Raw genomic sequence first — 20,206 nt, 5'->3', positions numbered from 1 at the left:
AGGCTGGGGGAGGGGGAGGCAGAGGGAGGGCCTGGCTTGAGAAGAAGATGGAGCTGCAGAGGCCAGATCCTGAAGATCCCAAGAGACCACGGTTAGGAGTTTGTACATTCTTCTAAAAGCAACAGGAAGCCGTTGAAGGGTTTTTAGCAGGTGACTTGATTTGATTTACTTTTTTTAGACAATTAACCTACCGTCATCCCTGTGGTGTTTCCTATGTTATTAATGCAGCTGAAACACCACACCAGAACTACCATCCCTTTTGAACATTAAAACACTACACTCATCATTCTCCTGTCTCCTCACCACGGTCCCCTCGGCTCTGCTTTTAGGACAAGCTAATGTCTCGGTCATTCCCCATCAGACCCCACGGAGTGCCCTCCCACCAGCTGCCCTGACCAAGTTCCACCCCAGCCTCATAACACCCTGCATACACCCTGTTCCTCCAAACCTACCCCAGGAAGTGGGAGGTGGTGAGGGCACGTGGAAGGAGCATCCTTGTTGAAACTAACTAGTTCTCAGCTTCCCTGTGAGAACTCAGAATTTTCCCAGCCCTCCGCTGGGATGGTGACAGCCATCTCTGACACATCGCAGGAGCCCAGAGCTATGGATAGAGTACAATCGGGGCATTTTTACCCTTAGGCTGCTACCACAACATCTCCCCTCACTTTGGCCTGAAAGTGAAAGTGAAGTGGGCTCAGAAGGAAAGGCACCAGCGCCCCCTGCTGGTCATGCTCTTCCACAGCAACGCTCGTAATCCCAGAGAACCAGCTGTTTGCAGCAGCTTCCGCTCGCTCTTCACCCTGTGGAGCTAAGTGTAGCAATTTACAGCTGGGAGAATAGGGAGATGTTCTGTCCGTGGATGCATTGGCCTGTACACACATCCTCAAGCAACTGTTTGAATGATACTTTTACCGAATTGGCTTTCTTTTTAAGACGATATGTCTAATAGGGAGGAAAGGCAATGGGTTTTTAAAAGGCTCAGTGGTCCAAATGCTACAAATTCCTCGTGATGTAGGCGTGGTCAAAGGTTCCCCGCATTTTTTTTGGCCGCACCGCGTAGCATGCGGGATCTTAGTTCCACGACCGGGGATCGAACCCCATGTCCCCTGCAGTGGAAGCACAGATTCTTAATCACCGGACTGCCAGGGAAGTCCTACCCCCCATTCTAATAGAGTAGTAATGCTTATCCAGTGAGGTCAGCTGGAAGCTGAGACTTCATAGACAGAGACAGACATGAGGAGCATGGCGAATTTGAAGAGCTATGCAGTGAGCAGGCGAGAGTAGTAACTACTCCAACTGGGCTTCATGTTCCCTGTGGGGAGACAAAGGAGGCTAATTTGACCTCCAGGCAAGGACGACTAGGCAGATGCTGGTGCGGTTTAGTCCAGCAGTTCATAAAAGGTCTTGTGGAAGGGAAATCTTTTCTAAGTCACACCCAGGTGCCACGGGGCTAGTTGTGACCCTGGGTGTCCAGCTCCAAAGTTTTCGCCCTTCCATTCAGCCTCACCAAGAGCCATGGTACCCAAAAAACACGAGTTCAGATCCTGCCTTGACCAGGGTCAGGGATGAATGAGCTCAAGCTGCCAAATGCATAGGCTCTTCCCTGATCAGGTTGCCACAGGTGAGAACAGATGAGAAAGAGATTATCCTGGTAACTTGAGCGCCAAGGGCATCGGTCCCCACAGTAGAGAACCACATGGGAAAACAAATCCATGTCGGGTTTCCTGATGAGCAGGGAATCATCCCTGGGGAGCGAGTCGGGTGATGTTTACAGCTAATGGCATTGAGTTACTCCACCTCTGGGATCTACCTGCCCAGGAGACCACACAGCAGTAGCCTTGACACCCTCCTCCCAGCAATGGTGGATGAATATTGCAAGTTCACCTTCTCTGATGACTCTGAGTTCATCTTCCTTATGTTGACTTTCTTTTCTCTTTCTTTCAAACGTTTTTATTATGAAATATCTTGTGCATATCAAAAAGCACAGAAGAAACTATAATGAATACTTTTATACCAATCACTTTGTCTAAGACATCAAACATTTCAGGCACTGCATGCACTCAGCTGTTTGTCTCCACTCCAGACCTCCCTCCCAGCCCACAGGTAACCACCACACTGAACTGGGGGTGCATCCTATCTTCGTGTGTGTTTATAATTTTACTGTGTATGGATGTATCCCCTCAATATCAGGAATTGTTTTGTCTGTTTTGAAACATTATATTAATGGCATCATACCAATTATACCTTCATGCTATTTCATTCTTAATTCAGCATTGTCTTGAGGGATTACCCAGGTTGATACACGTTGTTCTGGCCCATTCATTTTTTTCACTCCTGTGAAAAAATATTCCACTGTAGGGGTAGTCCATAATTTACCTATTCATACTCCTAACTGATGGACATTTAGGCTGTTTTCAGTTTTTCCCAATGACAAGCACTATTGCTGTAGACATTTCTGAACACATCTCCTATGTGTGATGAACACATGTGAGTGAGGGTACCTCTGGGGCACACACACACCAAGTGGTATTGCTAGGTCTTAAGGAATATGCACCTGTAGCCCTAGTCAATATTGCCAATTGTTCTTCCACGTGGCTTTATCAATATACTCTCCTATCACCCGTGTATGTGAATTCCCTTTCTTTCATATCTTGCCAACCAACCCTTGCCGATCTGATGGATGGGAAATGGTATCTCATTGTTATTTTAATTTGTATTGCTCTTATTCTAGCCCTGAGATCTGGACACTTGTTAATTGCACACTCTGGTTCCTTTTCTGTGAATTGCATTAAGGTAATAAATTTTCCTTGATGCCTTAACTGGTTGAGTCAGGATGCTTAACTACTTGTGGGTCAAAGCTGCCTGGCTGGAATAGCCACCGCTGAGCCTGTGGGCTCTTCTTGTTTAGGGACATCTTTAAGATCCCTCCTCAAAAGCCCTGAGCCCAGCAAGGCTATGCTGACTTTTCTGAGCTCTGATGGTGCCCCATGCCCACCCCAAAACCACCACACCTGGACCAGTTGTTCCCAGCATTACTGTGATTCCCTATATCTCTTTGGCAGGGCCTAAAACACACAGGCTGAGGCCCTAGGGCTGTACTGATGTGCTTAGTACAGGGGGAAATTAATAATGACCAAAATGGGATCTTTTGGAGAAACTGGCATTCACGTGTAGTAATCTCACACAGTGTCGTTTACCAATGTGCACAAAAACTCAGCAGAAGATGCTTGCCATGGTGTCATTTATAATAGCAAACAAACAAACAAGCAAACCACTTAAATGTCTCTAAATGTCCAACATCAGGGTTTCACTACATGAGGAATGGTACCTTCCTCCAGGGAATGTACCTTGAAGCCGTGCAAAGTCACATTGCAGAAGAGAACACCATGTCGAGGAATGTCCTTCAGGAGTCTTACCTTGAGGTGCGTGGTCTCCTGAGATGCTTCTGGAAGGGAGTTGGCATCACCTGAGATGCTTATTTAAGCTTCCAGGACCCCGCTGTAGACCAACGGAAGCTGACCTAGCTGGGAAGGCAGGAATCCTAACAGGCTCCCTAAATGATTCTAATGCATTCAGAAGTGTGAGAATCAATGCCGGGGGACCCTAAAATAGTTACAAACTTGCTGGTGTGTTAAGATTTAAAAAGCAAGTTACATGCAAATACAATATATATAAAAGCAATCCCGTTTGGGCCTGTGTGAGTGTGTGTGTGTCTTTGTGTGTACTAATAGGTTACAGCAGTAACCTCTAGATTGTAATTTCTCAACCTAGGCACTGTTAACATTTGGATCAGAATAATTCTTTGTGGTGGAAACAGTCCTGTCCTGTGTACTGGAGGATGTTTAACAGCTTCCCTGGCCTCTACCCATTAGATGCCAGTAACGCCCCCTAGCAGTAACAAAAATGTCTCCAGACATTGCCGAAAGTCCCCTGGAAGACAAGATCACCCACGGTTGAGAACCACTGCCCTAGATGGAAGGTATGATAGATAAAGTTTTACTTTGCTTTTAGTCTATCTGCCCATTTCCTACTTTTTCCAAAAATGAATATAAAGTATTTCAGTTACGTAAAAATTTTGGTGTTTTTTATGTCCCTCTGCCCCTGGTTTTTAAAAAAAAAAAAAAAAAAAAAAAAAATATATATATATATATACACACACACACACACACACACACACACTCAGATGAAAAGATGTTCACATTAGTACTTACAGTAAGTTAACTAATTTTATTATGATTTTAAAAGAATTAAGAAAAAACATATACAAAGCCATCCCAAATGTCAATATTCCTTCAGAGGCTTTAAACTATTTATAACCTTTGGATATGGCATCCTGATTTTAAGGATTTTTTTTTTTTCTTTGCGGTACGTGGGCCTCTCACTGTTGTGGCCTCTCCCGTTGCGGAGCACAGGCTCCGGACGTGCAGGCTCAGCGGCCATGGCTCACGGGCCCAGCAGCTCCGCGGCATGTGGGATCTTCCCGGACCGGGGCATGAACCCGCGTCCCCTGCATCGGCAGGCGGACTCTCAACCACTGCGCCACCAGGGAAGCCCTTAAGGATATATCTTAAGAAGCAATTCTAAATATAGAAAATGTTTTACATATATGGTGGATTTTTGCAGAGTCACTGATAAAAACAAAAAGTTATAAACACTCTAAAACGAACAATAGGAAACAAAGTTAATTACGGTACTCAATAGAGAATAGAATACAGTATGAAAATTCTATTTAAAAAGAGTTTATAACAATGCGGGTGGGAAGGTTTGTGCCATATTGTTGAGGGGAAACTGCATACAAAATTGAATATGTCGCATCATCTCTGGCAAGTATAACAAAACAGCAATGAAAAGAATCCTGTGAGTCCAACACAGTTAAAAGAAACACATCAAGATGTTTAAAAAATGACTGTCAAGATCCTTATCTTTAATTTTGCATCTATATGAGATGACAAGTGTTCACGAAGCTTATTGTGATAATCATTTCATGATGTAAGCCAAATCATTAATGTACACCTTAAACTTATACAGTGCTATATGTCAATTACATCTCAATTAAACTGGAAGAAAAAAGATGATTGTCAATTGAACAATGGCGTCTTAGGGGATTTTTCTCTCTACTCTTCTGAAATGTCCTAATTTTCTAAAATAAGCCTATATATATTTATAGTGAAAGATACTAATGTATTAAAAAAAAACTTTACAAGTGAAAATATGCCAAAATTTCAGGTGAGAAATATGTCTTTATATTGATCTATACACAAATTTCCATCCAGACGATAAAAATAACTTTGTTCAAAAAATGAAACGTATTCAGAAAGTACAATATAAACTAAACGTGATTTTAGCTACATTCATCAGCTCTGGGAAAGATGAATTTTAAAGGTGATTAGACTATGCAGATGGTCAGGAAAAGGTTGTATATAGTAACATGATAACAGAAAATATTTTAATGAAAAACAAACTGGATATATTTTTTTCCGACCTGAAATCACATTATTCTAAAACAGAGGATCTCATTTCGAAGGAGATCAAATAATTTAGGTTCAGTTAGAATTAACTAACCAAGGGCAGACTTCAGCCATCTCAGATTTTGATCTAACTTGTTTACACTCATCCAGGGTGATGGGCAATTCCAGCTCATGAGAAAAACAGTTATCGCAGACAAAAGGCAGCCCTTCTCACATTTGTAAGGCAATATTTGCCCGACCTCGCCATTCCCAGGTGGCTCCACTGAATTCTCTTGTTATCTCTCTCCTCAGTCTTTGATGTGGACACAGATTATATCTTACAATAGACCTCAAAGAGGGAGGCAGCTGCGTGCATTCGGTAGAAAATAGAAAAAGGCATGGCCAGGTTGACCACTATTATCCAGGGTTCAAAGCCAAAGACAATTTCCTCCAATCCGTTGTCGTACTCGGGGCGGCAGCCAAAGGCGGGAGGGATCCAGAGCTGCAAGAGAAGAGGAAGTGGTCCTAGCAGCCGCCCGGGGGCCCCCCACAAACCCAGGCACTGACTTGGACTCAGGGAGACTGAGTCACACCTGTCACAGGGGTAAGCAGCCCCTGCGTGTTTCCCATCTCTATGGAGTCCACTGAGCCAGTCCACTGAGTCCTGATCCTGCATGAATGCTCTTCACACCTACCTGGTTCTCTCCATCCCCACAGCCCTCACCTTGGTCTGGTCCTCCGTCTCCCCTTCCTCGGACTGCTGCAATGCCTCCCATGATCCCCCCCACTCCAATGGCTGCCTTTGATTCTCCCCCCACCCCCGCTCCAGCACATCACGTGGCTTCAGAGTGATCTTTATAAAGCACAAATCTGACCTTGTCACTCCTCTGCTGACCACTCACCAGGGCTCCAAATGCCTTCAGGGGACAGTCCAAATTCCCTCAGTGATCGGGAACACGTCCACGTCTCCACATCTCTCGTCACGCCCTTCACTCTGGCCCTCCCGGGCTGTGCACAGCCCCCAAATGTGCCTTTCCCCAGCCTTCAGGGTTTTGCTCCTGCCTCTTCCTCTATCAGGGACTCCCTGTCTTCCTTCTGCTAAGTCCTACCTTCTTCCAAGTCCTGAGACACCTCCCCTTCCAGGAAGTCCTCCTTGATCTAACCAGTCAGGCAGGAACTTCCTGTGTGTTCCCATAGCCCCCAGCGTTTTCCTACAGTGGTGCTCCCTGTTTCCCACACCCATCTTTACATTTCACCATTGGTGCTTGGGGGTCCCAGCCACGTGGGTCTGGGCTGGTGAGTTCTGTGGTCCTTTTTCTGCCTTGTTCTTGGCTTAGAGAGGCAGCCCAGGCCCTGCCCACATCCCACTGATCGGGAGGAGAAGCACATGCCGTGGAACCAGCCCTGGGTTCCTGCCACTTACAGACTATAATTTAACATCTCCAAGCCAAAGTTTCCTCACCTATAAGATGGGAATACTAACACCTGTCTCAGAGGGCTCAGGTGAGAATAAAATGGCAACTAAGTCTGCAAAACATAAAGCAATAACCTATTATTTTTGTTGCTCATGGAACCTACACACTGGTTCCCCCTTCTCAGCCTCCCTGTCCCAGTTCCTCCTCCTCTACCTCCCCCTAAATTGTTGGGCTCCTAGACCTGCTTCCCTCTCACACTGACATTTCTACAACTTTCTCCACCCCTACACTGTGGCAGGCAGCCTCTCGGGTGACCCCCAATGGTCCCACCTCCTGGGAATCTTGTGGAGCCCTGTCCCCTTGAGTTGGACTGAATCTAGTGACTCTCTTCTAATCAACAGAATATGACACAAGTCATGGGATGTCACTTCTGAGATTAGGTTACAAAAGGACTCTGGAGTCCATCTTGCTCACCCCCTCTTGCAAGAGAGGAAGCTGGCTGCCATGTGAGCCAGCCTATGGAGAGGCCACATGGCCAGGAACTGAGGGGGATCTCAGGCCCGCAGCCAGCAAGGAACTCAAACCCTCAGCCCAACAGCCCACCAGGAACTGAATCCTTCCAACAGCCACATAAGTGAGTTTAGAAACAGACCCCCTTCCCCTCCAAAATCCAGCCATGAAATGACTGCAGCCCCAGTGGGCACTTTGACCACAGCCTGTAAGGGACCCTGAGCAGAGCCACCCAGCTAAGTCACACTCAGATTCCTGACCCAGAGAAGCTGTGAAATAAGAAATGTCTGTTGTTTTAAGTTGCCGAGTTTAGGGCTCTTTTCTTACGCAGCAATGGGCTTTCATTAACGTGGCTTTCAATAACATCTCCATTTAGAACACTCGTGGGTTTATATCTCTAGCCCACTGTGTTCTCTGTGTTCTGGGTCCTTAAGGGTCGTCCTCCCATGCCAGCTGGTTCTTCCCGCCCTCCTTAGCTGATTCCTCCTCCTTTGCTCAGTCTCTTAATGTTGGCTGGTCCCAGGGCTCATTCATTCCTGGGTCCTCTTCTCTACCCTATACCCATGACCCCTGATGATCTCACCCAGTCCTGGTTGTAAATACCAGCTATGGGCCTACGACTTCCCAATCTAAATCACCAGCCTGGTCCACCCTTGAGAATTGCAGGCTCGTATATCCCACCAGCTACTTGGTTGTCTAAAATGCATCTCAAACTCAACATTACATTCCCATTTCTCCCCGTCTCCTCAGCAACATCTTCCTCCCAGAGGCTCAATCAAATTTTCAGGCATCATCCTCATCTTCTCACTCATTCTCATAACAATCCGCCTGCCACCCGATCCAACAATTTCTCAATCCACCCGTTTCTCTCCACACCACCTGCCAGGCCACCACCCCCATCTCTCACCTGGACCATTGCAGTGGCCCCCTGCTTAAGCTCTCAGCCTACAGTCTATTCACCACTCATCGCCACATTAACTATTTATGTAAGATGGTGTCCCTTTCCTGGTTAAACACCCAAGGGCTTCACAGCACATCTAAAATAAAATCCACCTGCTACATGGGATGGCAGAGCCCTCTGTTAGATGGTCCCTTACCACTCCCCAGCCCAGCTCCCCAGATTGTTCCCCACCCACCCACCCCAGTCACATGGCCTTCCTCCTCTTCTCAAAGGAGGAAAGGTCCTCCCAGGGTTTTGCACCGGCCAATTCCTCTGCCTGGAGCACCCATGGCTCCTTCTGCCATCCAGCTCTGGTCTCTAATCCCACCTCCTGAGAAAGCCCTTCCCACCAACTTGGCCATGTGATCTACCATGGCCATCCAAGCACCACCTCACGCCCATACTTTCTTACTTCCCTGCAGGGCACGCAGCACTATAGGCATTTCTCCTGTTTGACTTTTTGTTGCTAGTCCTGCCATCTGGTTTATAGGCCCCATAGGAGGAAGACCAGAGCTCTGGGGCATGTTGCACCCTCATCACTCACAGCACTGCTGGCCCTCAGTGGGCACACAGAGGATATATTCTCAAGAAGCCAGGGAAAATGAGAAGAAAAGGAAGAGACCTTCAAGATGGCAGAAGAGTAAGACGTGGAGATCACCTTCCTCCCCATAAATACATCAAAAACACAGCTGCATGTGGAACAACTCCTACAGAACACCTACTGAACGCTGACAGAAGACCCCAGACTTCCCAAAAGGCAAGAACCCCCCCCCCCACCACGTAACTGGGTAGGGCAAAAGAAAAAGGAAAAAACAGAGACAAAAGAATAGGGACAGGACCTGCACCAGTGGGAGGGAGCTGTGAAGGAGGAAAGGTTTCCACACACTAGGAAGCCCCTTCGAGGGCAGAGACTGCGGGAGGCGGAGCGGGGAGCTTCCGAGCCGCGGAGGAGGGCGCAGCAACGGGGGTGCGGAGGGCAAAGCGGAGAGATTCCCGCACAGAGGATCGGTGCCGACCGGCGCTCACCAGCCCGAGAGGCTTGTGTGCTCACCCGCCGGGGCGGCCGGGGGCTGGGAGCTGAGGATCAGGCTTCGGAGGTCAGACCCCAGGGAAAGGACTGGGGTTGGCTGCGTGAACACAGCCTGAAGGGGCTAGTGCACCAGAGCTAGCTGGAAGGGAGTCCAGGAAAAAGTCTGGATCTGCTGGTGAGGCAAGAGACCATTGTTTCAGGATGCACAAGGAGAGGGGATTCCTCCCCTGTCTGCGCACAGGGGGCAGAGCACCACCTAAATGAGCTCCAGATACGGGCGCAATCCGCAGCTAACAGCTCAGACACCAGAGACAGGCATGAACCACTAACGCTACTGCTGCTGCCACCAAGAATCCTGTGTGCAAGCACAGGTCACTACCCATACCCACCCTGGGAGCCTGTGCAGCCCACCACTGCCAGGGTCCCATGATCCAGGGACAAGTTCCCCGGGAGAACACACGGCACAGCTCAGGCTGTTGTAACATCACGCCAGTCTCTGCTGCCTCAGGCTTGCCCCACATCCCAATTATGACTACTGTACCCCTGCCTCCCCCTGGCCTGAGTGAGCAAGAGCCCCCTAATCAGATGCTGCTTTAACCCCCTCCTGTCTGGGTGGGTAACAGACTCCTGAGGACAGCCTACACGCAGAGGCAGGGCCTAAACCAAAGCTGAACCCCAGGAGCTGTGCTAATAAAGAAGAGAAAGGAAAATTTCTCCATGCAGCCCCAGAGCAGCAGATTAAATCCCCACAACCAACTTGATAAACGCTGCATCTGAAGAATACCTGAATAGACAACGAATGTTCCCAAAATTGAGGCAGTGGATTTGGGGAGCAACTGTAGACTTGGAGTTTGCTTTCTGCATCTAATTTGTTTCTGGTTTTATGTTTCTCTTAGTTTAGTATTTAGTACTTACTATCATTGGTAGATTTGTTTATTGGTTTGGTTGCTCTCTTCTTTTTTTTAAAATATATTTTTTTTTTTCCTTTTTCTCTTTTTGTGAGTGTGTATGTGTATGCTTCTTTGTGTGATTTTGTCTGTATACGTTTGCTTTTACCATTTGTCCGAGGGTTCTGTCTGTTCATTTGTTTTTGTTTTTGTTTTTGTTTTTTTTCTCTCTTCCTTTTCTTCTGAGCCATGTGACTGGCAGGGTCTTGGTGCTCTGGCCAGGTGTCGGGCCTGAGCCTCCAAGGTGGGAGGACCAAGTCCAGGACATTGGGCCACCAGAAACCTCCCAGCCCGATGTAATATCAATTGGCAAGAGCTCTCCTAGAGATCTCCATCTCAACACTGAGACCCAGCTCCACCCAATGGCCAGTAAATTCCAGTGCTGGACACCCCATGCCAAACAACTAGCAAGACAGAAACACAACCCCACCTTTTAGGCAGAGAGGCTTTCTAAAGTCATACTAAGTTCAAAGACACTCCAAAACACACCACTGGACATGGCTCTCCCCACTAGAAGGACAAGATACAGTCCCACCCACCAGAACACAGGCACCAGTCCCCCCCACCAGGAAGCCTACACAGCCACTGAACCAACCTCACCCATTGAGGGCAGACACCAAAAATAATGGGAACTAAGGACCTGAAGCCTGTGAAAAGGAGACCCCAAACACAGTATGTTAAACAAAATGAGAAAACAGAGAAATATGCAGCAGATGAAGGAGCAAGGTGAAAACCCACCAGACCAAACAAATGAAGAGGAAATGGCAGTCTACCTGAAAAAGAATTCAGAGTAATGATAGTAAAGATGATCCAAAACCTTGGAAATAGAATGGAGAAAATACAAGAAATGTTTAACAAGGACCTAGAAGCACTAAAGAGCAAACAAACTATGATGAACAGCACAATAAATGAAATTAAAAATACTCTAGAAGGAATCAACAGCAGAATAACTGAGGCAGAAAAATGGATAAGTGACCTGGAAGATAAAATAGTGGAAATAACTACTGCAGAGCAGAATAAATTAAAAAGAATGAAAAGAATTGAGGACAGTCTCAGAGACCTCTGGGACAACATTAAACACACCAACATTCGAATTATAGGGGTCCCAGAAGAACAAGAGAAAAAAGAAAGGGACTGAGAAAATATTTGAAGAGATTAGAGTTGAAAATTTCCCTAATATGGGAAAGGAAATAGTCAATCAAGTCCAGGAAGCACAGAGAGTCCCATACTGGATAAATCCAAGGAGAAACATGCCAAGACACATATTAATCAAACTATCAAAAGTTAAATTCAAAGAAAAAATATTAAAAGCAGCAAGGGAAAAGTGACAAATAACGTAAGAGGGAAACCCAATAAGGTTAACAGCTGATCTTTGAGCAGAAACTCTGCAAGCCAGAAGACAGTGGCAGGACATATTTAAAGTGATGAAAGGAAACAACCTACAACCAAGATTACTCGACCCAGCAAGGATCTCATTCAGATTCAATGGAGAAATTAAAACTTTTACAGACAAGCAAAAGTTAAGAGAATTCAGCACCACCAAACCAGCTTTATCACAAATTGTAAAGGAACTTCTCTAGGCAGGAAACAGAAGAGAAGGAAAAGACCTACAATAACAAACCCAAAACAATTAGGAAAATGGTAATAGGAACATACATATCAATAATTACCTTAAATGTAAATGGATTAAATGCTCCAACCAAAAGACATACACTGGCTGAATGGATACAAAAACAAGACCTGTATATATGATGTCTACAAAAGACCACACTTCAGACCTAGGGACACACACAGACTGAAAGTGAGGGGATGGAAAAAGATATTCCATGCAAATGGAAATCAAAAGAAAGCTGGAGTAGCTATACTCATATCAGACAAAATAGACTTTAAAATAGAGACTATTACAAGAGACAAAGAAGGACACTACATAATGATCAAGGGATCAATCCAAGAAGAAGATATAACAATTGTAAATATTTTTGCACTCAACATAGGTGCACCTCAATACATAAGGCAAATGCTAACAGCCATAAAAGTGGAAATCGACAGTAACACAATCATAGTAGGGAACTTTAACACCCCACTTTCACCAATGGACAGATCATCCAAAATGAAAATAAATAAGGAAACACAAGCTTTAAAAGACATATTAGACCAGACAGACTTAATTGATATTTATAGGACATTCCATCCAAAAACAACAGAATACACATTCTTCTCAAGTGCTCATGGAACATTCCCCAGGATAGATCATATCTTGGGTCACAAATCAAGCCTTGGTATAAATTTAAGAATACTGAAATTGTATCAAGTATCTTTTCCGACCACAACGTATGAGACTAGATATCAATTGCAGGAAAAAAAAACTGTAAAAAAAACAAACACATGGAGGCTAACCAATACACTCCTAAATAACCAAGAGATCACTGAAGAAATCAAAGAGGAAATCAAAAAATACCTAGAAACAAATGACAATGAAAACACGATGACCCAAAACCTATGGGATGCAGCAAAAGCAGTTCTAAGAGGGAAGTTTATAGCAATACAACCCTACCTCAAGAAATGAGAAAAATCTCAAATAAACAACCTAACCTTACACCTAAGACAATTAGAGAAAGAAGGACAAAAAAAAACCCCAAAGTTAGCAGAAGGAAAGAAATCATAAAGATCAGATCGGAAATAAATGAAAAAGAAATGAAGGAAATAATAGCAAAGATCAATAAAATTAAAAGCTGGGTCTTTGAGAAGATAAAGAAAATTGATAAACCATTAGCCAGACTCATCAAGGAAAAAAAAGGGAGAAGACTCAAATCAGCAGAATTAGAAATGAAAAAGGAGAAGTAACAGCTGACACCGCAGAAATACAAAGGATCATGAGGGATTACTACAAGCAACTCTGTGCCAATAAAATGGACAACCTGGAAGAAATGGACAAATTCTTAGAAAAGTGCAAACTCCCAAGACTAAACCAGGAAGAAACAGAAAATATAAACAGACCAATCATAAGCACTGAAATTGAAACTGTGATTAAAAATCTTCCAACAGGGCTTCCCTGGTGGCGCAGTGGTTGAGAGTCCGCCTGCCGATGCAGGGGACACAGGTTCGTGCCCCAGTCTGGGAAGATCCTACATGCCACAGAGAGGCTGGGCCCGTGAGCCACAGCCGCTGAGCCTGCCCGTCTGGAGCCTGTGCTCCGCAACGGGAGAGGCCACAACACTGAGAGGCCCGCGGACTGAAAAAAAAAAAAAAAAATCGTCCAACAAACCGCAGCCCAGAACCAGACGGCTTCACAGGGGAATTCTATCAAACATTTAGAGAAGAGCTAACACCTATCCTTCTCAAAGTCTTCCAAAGTATAGCAGAGGGAGGAACACTCCCAAACTCATTCTATGAGGCCACCATCACCCTGATACCAAAACTAGACAATGATATCACAAAAAAAGAAAACTACAAAAAAGAAAGCCATTATCACCGATGAACATACATGAAAAAATCCTCAACAAAATACTAGCAAACAGAATCCAACAACACATTAAAAAGATCATAGACCATGATCAAGTGGGGTTTATCCCAGGAATGCAAGGATTCTTCAATACACACAAATCAATGTGATACACTATATTAACAAACTGAAGGCTAAAAACCATATGATCATCTCAATAGATGCAGAAAAAGCTTTCAAGAAAATTCAACACCCATTTATGAAAAAAATTCTCCAGGGCTTCCCTGGTGGCGCAGTGGTTGAGAGTCAGCCTGACAATGCAGGGGACATGGGTTCGTGCCCTGGTCCGGGAGGATCCCACATGCCGCGGAGCGGCTAGGCCTCTGAGCCATGGCCGCTGGGCCTGCGCGTCCGGAGCCTGTGCTCTGCAACGGCAGTGAGAGTCCCACATACCGCAAAAAAAAAAAAAAAAACCTCCAGAAAGTAGGCATAGAGGGAACTTACCTCAACATAATGAAGCCCATATATGACAAACCCACAGCCAACATCGTTCTCAGTGGTGAAAAACTGAAACCATTTCCTCTAAAATCAGGAACAAGACAAGGATGCCCACTCTCACCACTATTATTCAACATAGTTTTGAAAGTTTTAGTCACAGCACTCAGAGAAGAAAAGGAAATAAAAGGAATCCAAATCGGAAAAGAAGAAATAAAGCTGTTACTGTTTGCAGATGACATGATACTATACATAGAGAATCCTAAAGATGCTACCAGAAAACTACTAGAGCTAATCAATGAATTTGGTAAAGTAGCAGGATACAAAATTAATGCACAGAAATCTCTTGCATTCCTATACACTAATGATAAAAAATATTAAAGATAAATTAAGGAAACCCTCCCATTTACCATTGCAACAAAAATAATAAAATACCTAGGAATAAACCTACCTAAGGAGAAAAAAGACCTGTATGCAGATAAGACACTGACGAAAGCAATTAAAGGTGATACAACCAGATGGAGAGATATATCATGTTCTTGGATTGAAAGAATCAACATTGTGGAAATGACTATACTACCCAAAGCAATCTACAGATTCAATGCAATCCCTATCAAGCTACCAATGGCATTTTTCACAGAACTAGAATAAAAAATTTTACAGTTTGTATGGAAACACAAAAGACCCCGAATAGCCAAAGCAATCCTGAGAAAGAAAAACGGAGCCAGAGGAATCAGGCTCCCTGACTTCAGACTCTACTACAAACCTACAGTAATCAAGACAGTATGGTACTGGCACAAAAACAGAAATATAGATCAATGGAACAGGATAGAAAGCTCAGAGATAAACCCACACAAATATGGTCACCTTATCTCTGACAAAGGAGGCAAGAATATACAATGGAGAAAAGACAGTTTCTTCAATAAGTGGTGCTGGGAAAACTGGACAGCTACATGTAAAAGAATGAAATTAGAACACTTCCTAACACCATACACAAAAATAAACTCAAAATGGCTTAAAGACCTAAATGTAAGTCCAGACACTATAAAACTCTTAGAGGAAAATATAGGCAGAACACTCTATGACATAAATCACAGCAAGATTCTTTCTGACCCACCTCCTAGAGAAATGGAAATAAAAACAAAAATAAACAAATGGGACCTAATGAAACTTTAAAGCTTTTGCACAGCAAAGGAAACCATAAACAAGACAAAAAGACAGCCCTCAGAATGGGAGAAAATAGTTGCAAATGAAGCAACTGACAAAGAATTAATCTCCAAAATATACAAGCAGCTCATGCAGCTCTATATCAAAAAACCAAACAACCCAATACAAAAATGGGCGGAACACCTAAAGAGACATTTCTCCAAAGAAGATATACAGATTGCCAACAAACACATGAAAGGATGCTCAACATCACTAATCATTAGAGAAATGCAAATCAAAACCACAGTGAGGTATCACCTCACGCCAGTCAGGATGCCCATCATCAAAAAATCTACAAACAATAAATGCTGGAGAAGGTGTGGAGAAAACAGAGCCCTCTTGCACTGCTGGTGGGAATGTTGATACAGCCACTATGGAGAACAGTATGGAGGTTCCTTAAAAAACTAAAAATAGAACTACCTAATGACCCAGCAATCCCACTACTGGGCATGTACCCTGAGAAAAGCATAATTCAAAAAGAGTCATGTACCACAATGTTCATTGCAGCTCTATTTACAATAGCCAGGACATGGAAGCAACCTAAATGTCCATCAACAGATGAATGGATAAAGAAGATGTGGCACATGTATACAATGGAATATTACTCAGCCATAAAAAGAAACGAAATTGAGTTATTTGTAGTGAGGTGGATGGACCTAGAGTCCATCATACAGAGTGAAGTAAGTCAGAAAGAGAAAAACAAATACCATATGCTAACACATATATATGGAATCTAAAAAAAAAAAAATGGCTCTGATGAATCTAGGGGCAGGACAGGAATAAAGACGCAGACATAGAGAGTGGACTTGAGGACATGGGGAGGTGAAAGGGTAAGCTGGGACGAAGTGAGAGAGTGGCATTGGCATATATACACTACCAAATGTAAAATAGATAGTTAGTGGGAAGCAGCCGCGTAGCACAGGGAGATCAGCTCGGTGCTTTGTGACCACCTAGAGGGGTGGGATAGGGAGGGTGGGAGGGAGACGCAAGAGCGAGGAGATACGGGGATATATGTATATGTATAGTTGATTCACTTTGTTATACAGCAGAAACTAACACATTGTAAAGCCAATTATACTCCATTAAATATGTTAAAAAGAAAAAAAAAAGAAAGAAAATGAGAATAAAAGAAGAGTTTATGGACCTCTTTCCTGAAATCCAGATCTTTCCATCTGCTGTAAAGTTGGCTATAATTCTTGCTATTCATCCCCTTGAAAGGCAACCTATGCCCCCTTCCCTTGAATATGGGTGGACGCTATCCTGCTGGACCCATAAAATATGGCGGAAATGGTGCCGTGCAATGTCCACACCCAGACCTTAAGAGACTGGCACTTCCAGTCCTTTGGAAGCCTGGCTCTGGGTCCTGAGCCATCACCTAAGAAGTCCACCTCCCCTGAGACCGCCGTGCTGGAGAGTCCCCACAAATACGCTGCAGCCAGAGTCCCCACTGAGACCAGCCTTTCAGCCTCCCCAACCCAAGGCACCAGATCGTGGACTTTCCAACCCAAGCAGCCCATCCAGTAGCTTCAGTCAGTTTCATTAGGAATAGAATTGTCCAGCCAAGCCCTGCCAGAATTCCTAACCCACAAGTTCCTGAGACATAATAAAATGGTGGTTGTTTTTGTCATGCATTTGGGGTCACTGGTTATACAGCAATAGAAAACCAAAATATCTGCCTGTTGGTTATGTCCACTTGGATGTCCTTACCACTGAATGTGTCCAGTACTAAACTCACGTGCTTCCTTCCACCTGAGCCCCTCCCAAGCCTGCTCCCGCTCCAGAGACCCCAGTCTCCATAAGTAGCATCTCCATGTACCAGGAACTCAAGGCAGAACCTGGGAGCCGCTCTTGGCATTCCTCTCCCTGCACAGGCTACAACATGGATGAACCTGAAGGTCCCTGCACCACGTGAGATAAATCCCGAATGATTCCACTTATAGGAGATACCCAGAGTTAAACTCATAGAGAAAGAGAGTAGAACGGTGGTTGCCAGGGGATGGGGGTGGAGGGAATGGAGAGTTGTTTCATGAGTACAAACTTTCAGTTTTGCAAAGTGAAAAAGCTTTAGAGGTGGGTGGCGATGATGGTAGCACAATCATGTGAATGCACTAAATGCTACAGAATCGTACACTGGAAAATGGTTAAAATGGTAAATTTTAGGTTCTGTGTTCATTACCACCATTAAAATTTAATTTAATTTAAAAGAATAAAAACACGAATCAGATCTTGTCACTCAGAGCATAAAACCCTTAGATGGTTTTCTGTTGCATTTAGGATTAAGTCCTGGCTTGTGGCCATGGCTTACCAGGCCACACCTCTCTCTTCTTGCTCTCCAAGTTCTAGCCACGTGGGTTTCCTTCCAGTTCTCAAGCGCATCCAGCAAGCCCTGCCTTGCTCTGCATCCGTCCCTTCCCCATACCTGCTGCTCCGCCCAGACTGCCCCACTCCACCAGGAGGAGGCCTCTCCTGAACCCCAGTGTTCCCACAGCACCCAAAGTCTTCCGTCATCACACCCACCACCCTTTACTGTCCACCCCACAGCTGCCAATTGCCCCATGTGGTCGTGCACACCAGCACCTCCAGCCGCTGCCTCTGCGCCAGCTCCTGGTCCCGGACAGAAACAGTTCCTGCCTCTGCCAGATGCCCTTAGCACAACATGGGATGAAGTGCAGGGTTTCAAAGTGCTGCCCGTGGAGTTGGCTCAGGTCATCCTAAGACATCAGCCTGCAATCATTTCCGTCCTCTGGCTCACTCCCCAGGGAACGGAGGCAGTGCCTGGGGCCATCAGGGGCAGAGCACAGAGATGAAGAGATAAAACGTGTCCTTTTCCTGGTCCAGAGCCCTGGACCTGGCCTTCGGGTCCCAAGAGACCATCAGTTGCCACTCGATTCTAGTATAGCAGTGCTATTCTCGGTCAAGCTGGTCCGAAAAAGCAAGCCAAGTGTACCACCTGGTGATCAAGCAAAAAACCAACACAGGGAAAATGGTCTTTCTGTACTCACTGAAAAGAGAGATCTTCATACGTTGGGGTGCATAAAAAACAATACGCTTTAGGGGCTTTCTAGAACCAGCTCTGACTTTATAAGAATCTAAGCTGATACACCCCTCTCTGGAATGTAAGCCTTATATAAAATGCAGCCCCATTGTAGTTATTAATATCTCTCTCTCTTGTTTTCCTATTTTAAGTCCTTTGTTCACGGCTGCACCCACATAGTTCCTGACACAGAGCAGGTGCCCCATAAAAGTCTATAAGATGAAAGAAGAGGGTGCACCTGGAGCCACACAGTTCTGGGACCCCTTCTCCCTTCAGAACTCCCCATATCTGTCTGCAGACCTGGAGGGGGACCAAGGTCCAGGTGACCCAAAGCAAGAATCAGATTCGGTTGGCAGACACATGGCCCTTTCAGCTTCAGATGGACCCTCCCAATTTTGTGGCCGTAGGGTAATATCAAAAGTTGCAGTCCCTGGACATGCACCAACGGATATTAGGGAGAGGAAGCTAAAAAGTCAGTAAGCTTCTGGGGAAACAGAGCAGCCCTGATGATACAGAGGCTGGTAGCAGAGAGTTGGCTGCGATGATGGGCGGGCCCCGTGGGCTGGGGCGTCGTCACCATTCCACCAGCCACAGTCACTGCAGATGCCTGTGTGCACCAAAGGCTGCTTCTGCCTCCTTTTTACCCAGACCTGCCACCCTTCTATGTACCTCTAGAACAAATCCCAACAACACACAATGCTTTGTATTCCTTTTCCTTCTCACCATCCCAACCAGCACTGCCCTGGTTCAAGTTTCCTTCATTTCCTATCTGGGCAGCTGTGTGGGGCTTCTGTTCTGGTTTCCCTGACTTTGACCTTACCTCCCTCCATCCTTCCTGCACATTGCTGCTAGAAGATCATTCTAAAACACAAATCTGAGAGGGTGCTCTACTGCCCTCAGTGTGAAGACCAGACTCAGCCAGGCTTATGAAGCTCTGCTCAAGCCAGACCCGTCTAACCAGACCCTCCATCCTGCTTCCCGCCCTGCTTCATGTGTATGGAATTCATGACAAGCTGCTCGTGCTACTCAAATAGGCCATGGTGTCCTTTGCCTCTGTGTCTTTGCACATCACGTGCCCTCTGCCCCAAGCCTTTCTTTTTCTTGCCTTGACCACAGTTGGTAGGCTTCCAACTGTTCCTTGAGGCTGAGGCAGACAATATTGAGTGGCTGATTATACATCTTTTTTCTACCTTGTTACCGTCCATTATAGAGGCTAGAAAGCAAACCATCCACTTCCCCCTCCTCCCTTGCAGTTAGGGGTGGTCACATCAATTGCAGACATTGCCTGGCACCAATCCTTCCCTCTGTCTTCCTGTCTTGAACCCAGATGTGATGCCTGGTGCTGCTGCAGCCATACTATGACCATGTGCCAACCACATTCAGTAGAAAGGTGAACAGTGCCTGGATCCTTGATGATAGGGTTCAGCCGCCAGGCCAACCCTGAATAGCCAACTTCCAGAATTCTTGTCTTTAAGACTGAAGATACTGCTGATCAAGTTTTCTGTTATTTGCAGCCAAAAGCACTCCTAATTGAGTCTCTGTCTCACCTCAAGCATCCCCTACTTATTTTTTTTTTTTTTTTTTTTTTTACGCGGGCCTCTCACTGTTGTGGCCTCTTCCACTGCGGAGCACAGGCTCTGGACGTGCAGGCTCAGAGGCCATGGCTCACGGGCCCAGCCGCTCCACGGCATGTGGGATCTTCCCAGACTGGGGCACGAACCCATGTCCCCTGCATCGGCA

General features: G+C 45.4%; 1 protein-coding gene across 1 annotated transcript in view; it reads right to left on the bottom strand.

The window, feature by feature from the left end:
* Positions 1-5,697: 5,697 nt before the first annotated feature.
* The window catches only part of OTOP1 (otopetrin 1), a 51,138-nt gene continuing 36,629 nt past the window's right edge, over positions 5,698-20,206 (bottom strand). The window contains exon 7 of the mRNA XM_007451506.1: positions 5,698-5,949. Coding sequence (XP_007451568.1) covers positions 5,779-5,949 — 171 coding nt within the window. The 3' untranslated portion in view covers positions 5,698-5,778. The remainder of the gene's footprint in view (positions 5,950-20,206) is intronic.

The sequence above is a fragment of the Lipotes vexillifer genome, unplaced genomic scaffold (assembly GCF_000442215.2).
Source record: "Lipotes vexillifer unplaced genomic scaffold, Lipotes_vexillifer_v1.1 scaffold1417, whole genome shotgun sequence".
NCBI classification, from domain to species: domain Eukaryota; kingdom Metazoa; phylum Chordata; class Mammalia; order Artiodactyla; family Lipotidae; genus Lipotes; species Lipotes vexillifer.
The sequence above is the reverse complement of the archived record's forward strand: the minus strand, read 5'-3'. Positions and strand labels throughout refer to the sequence as shown.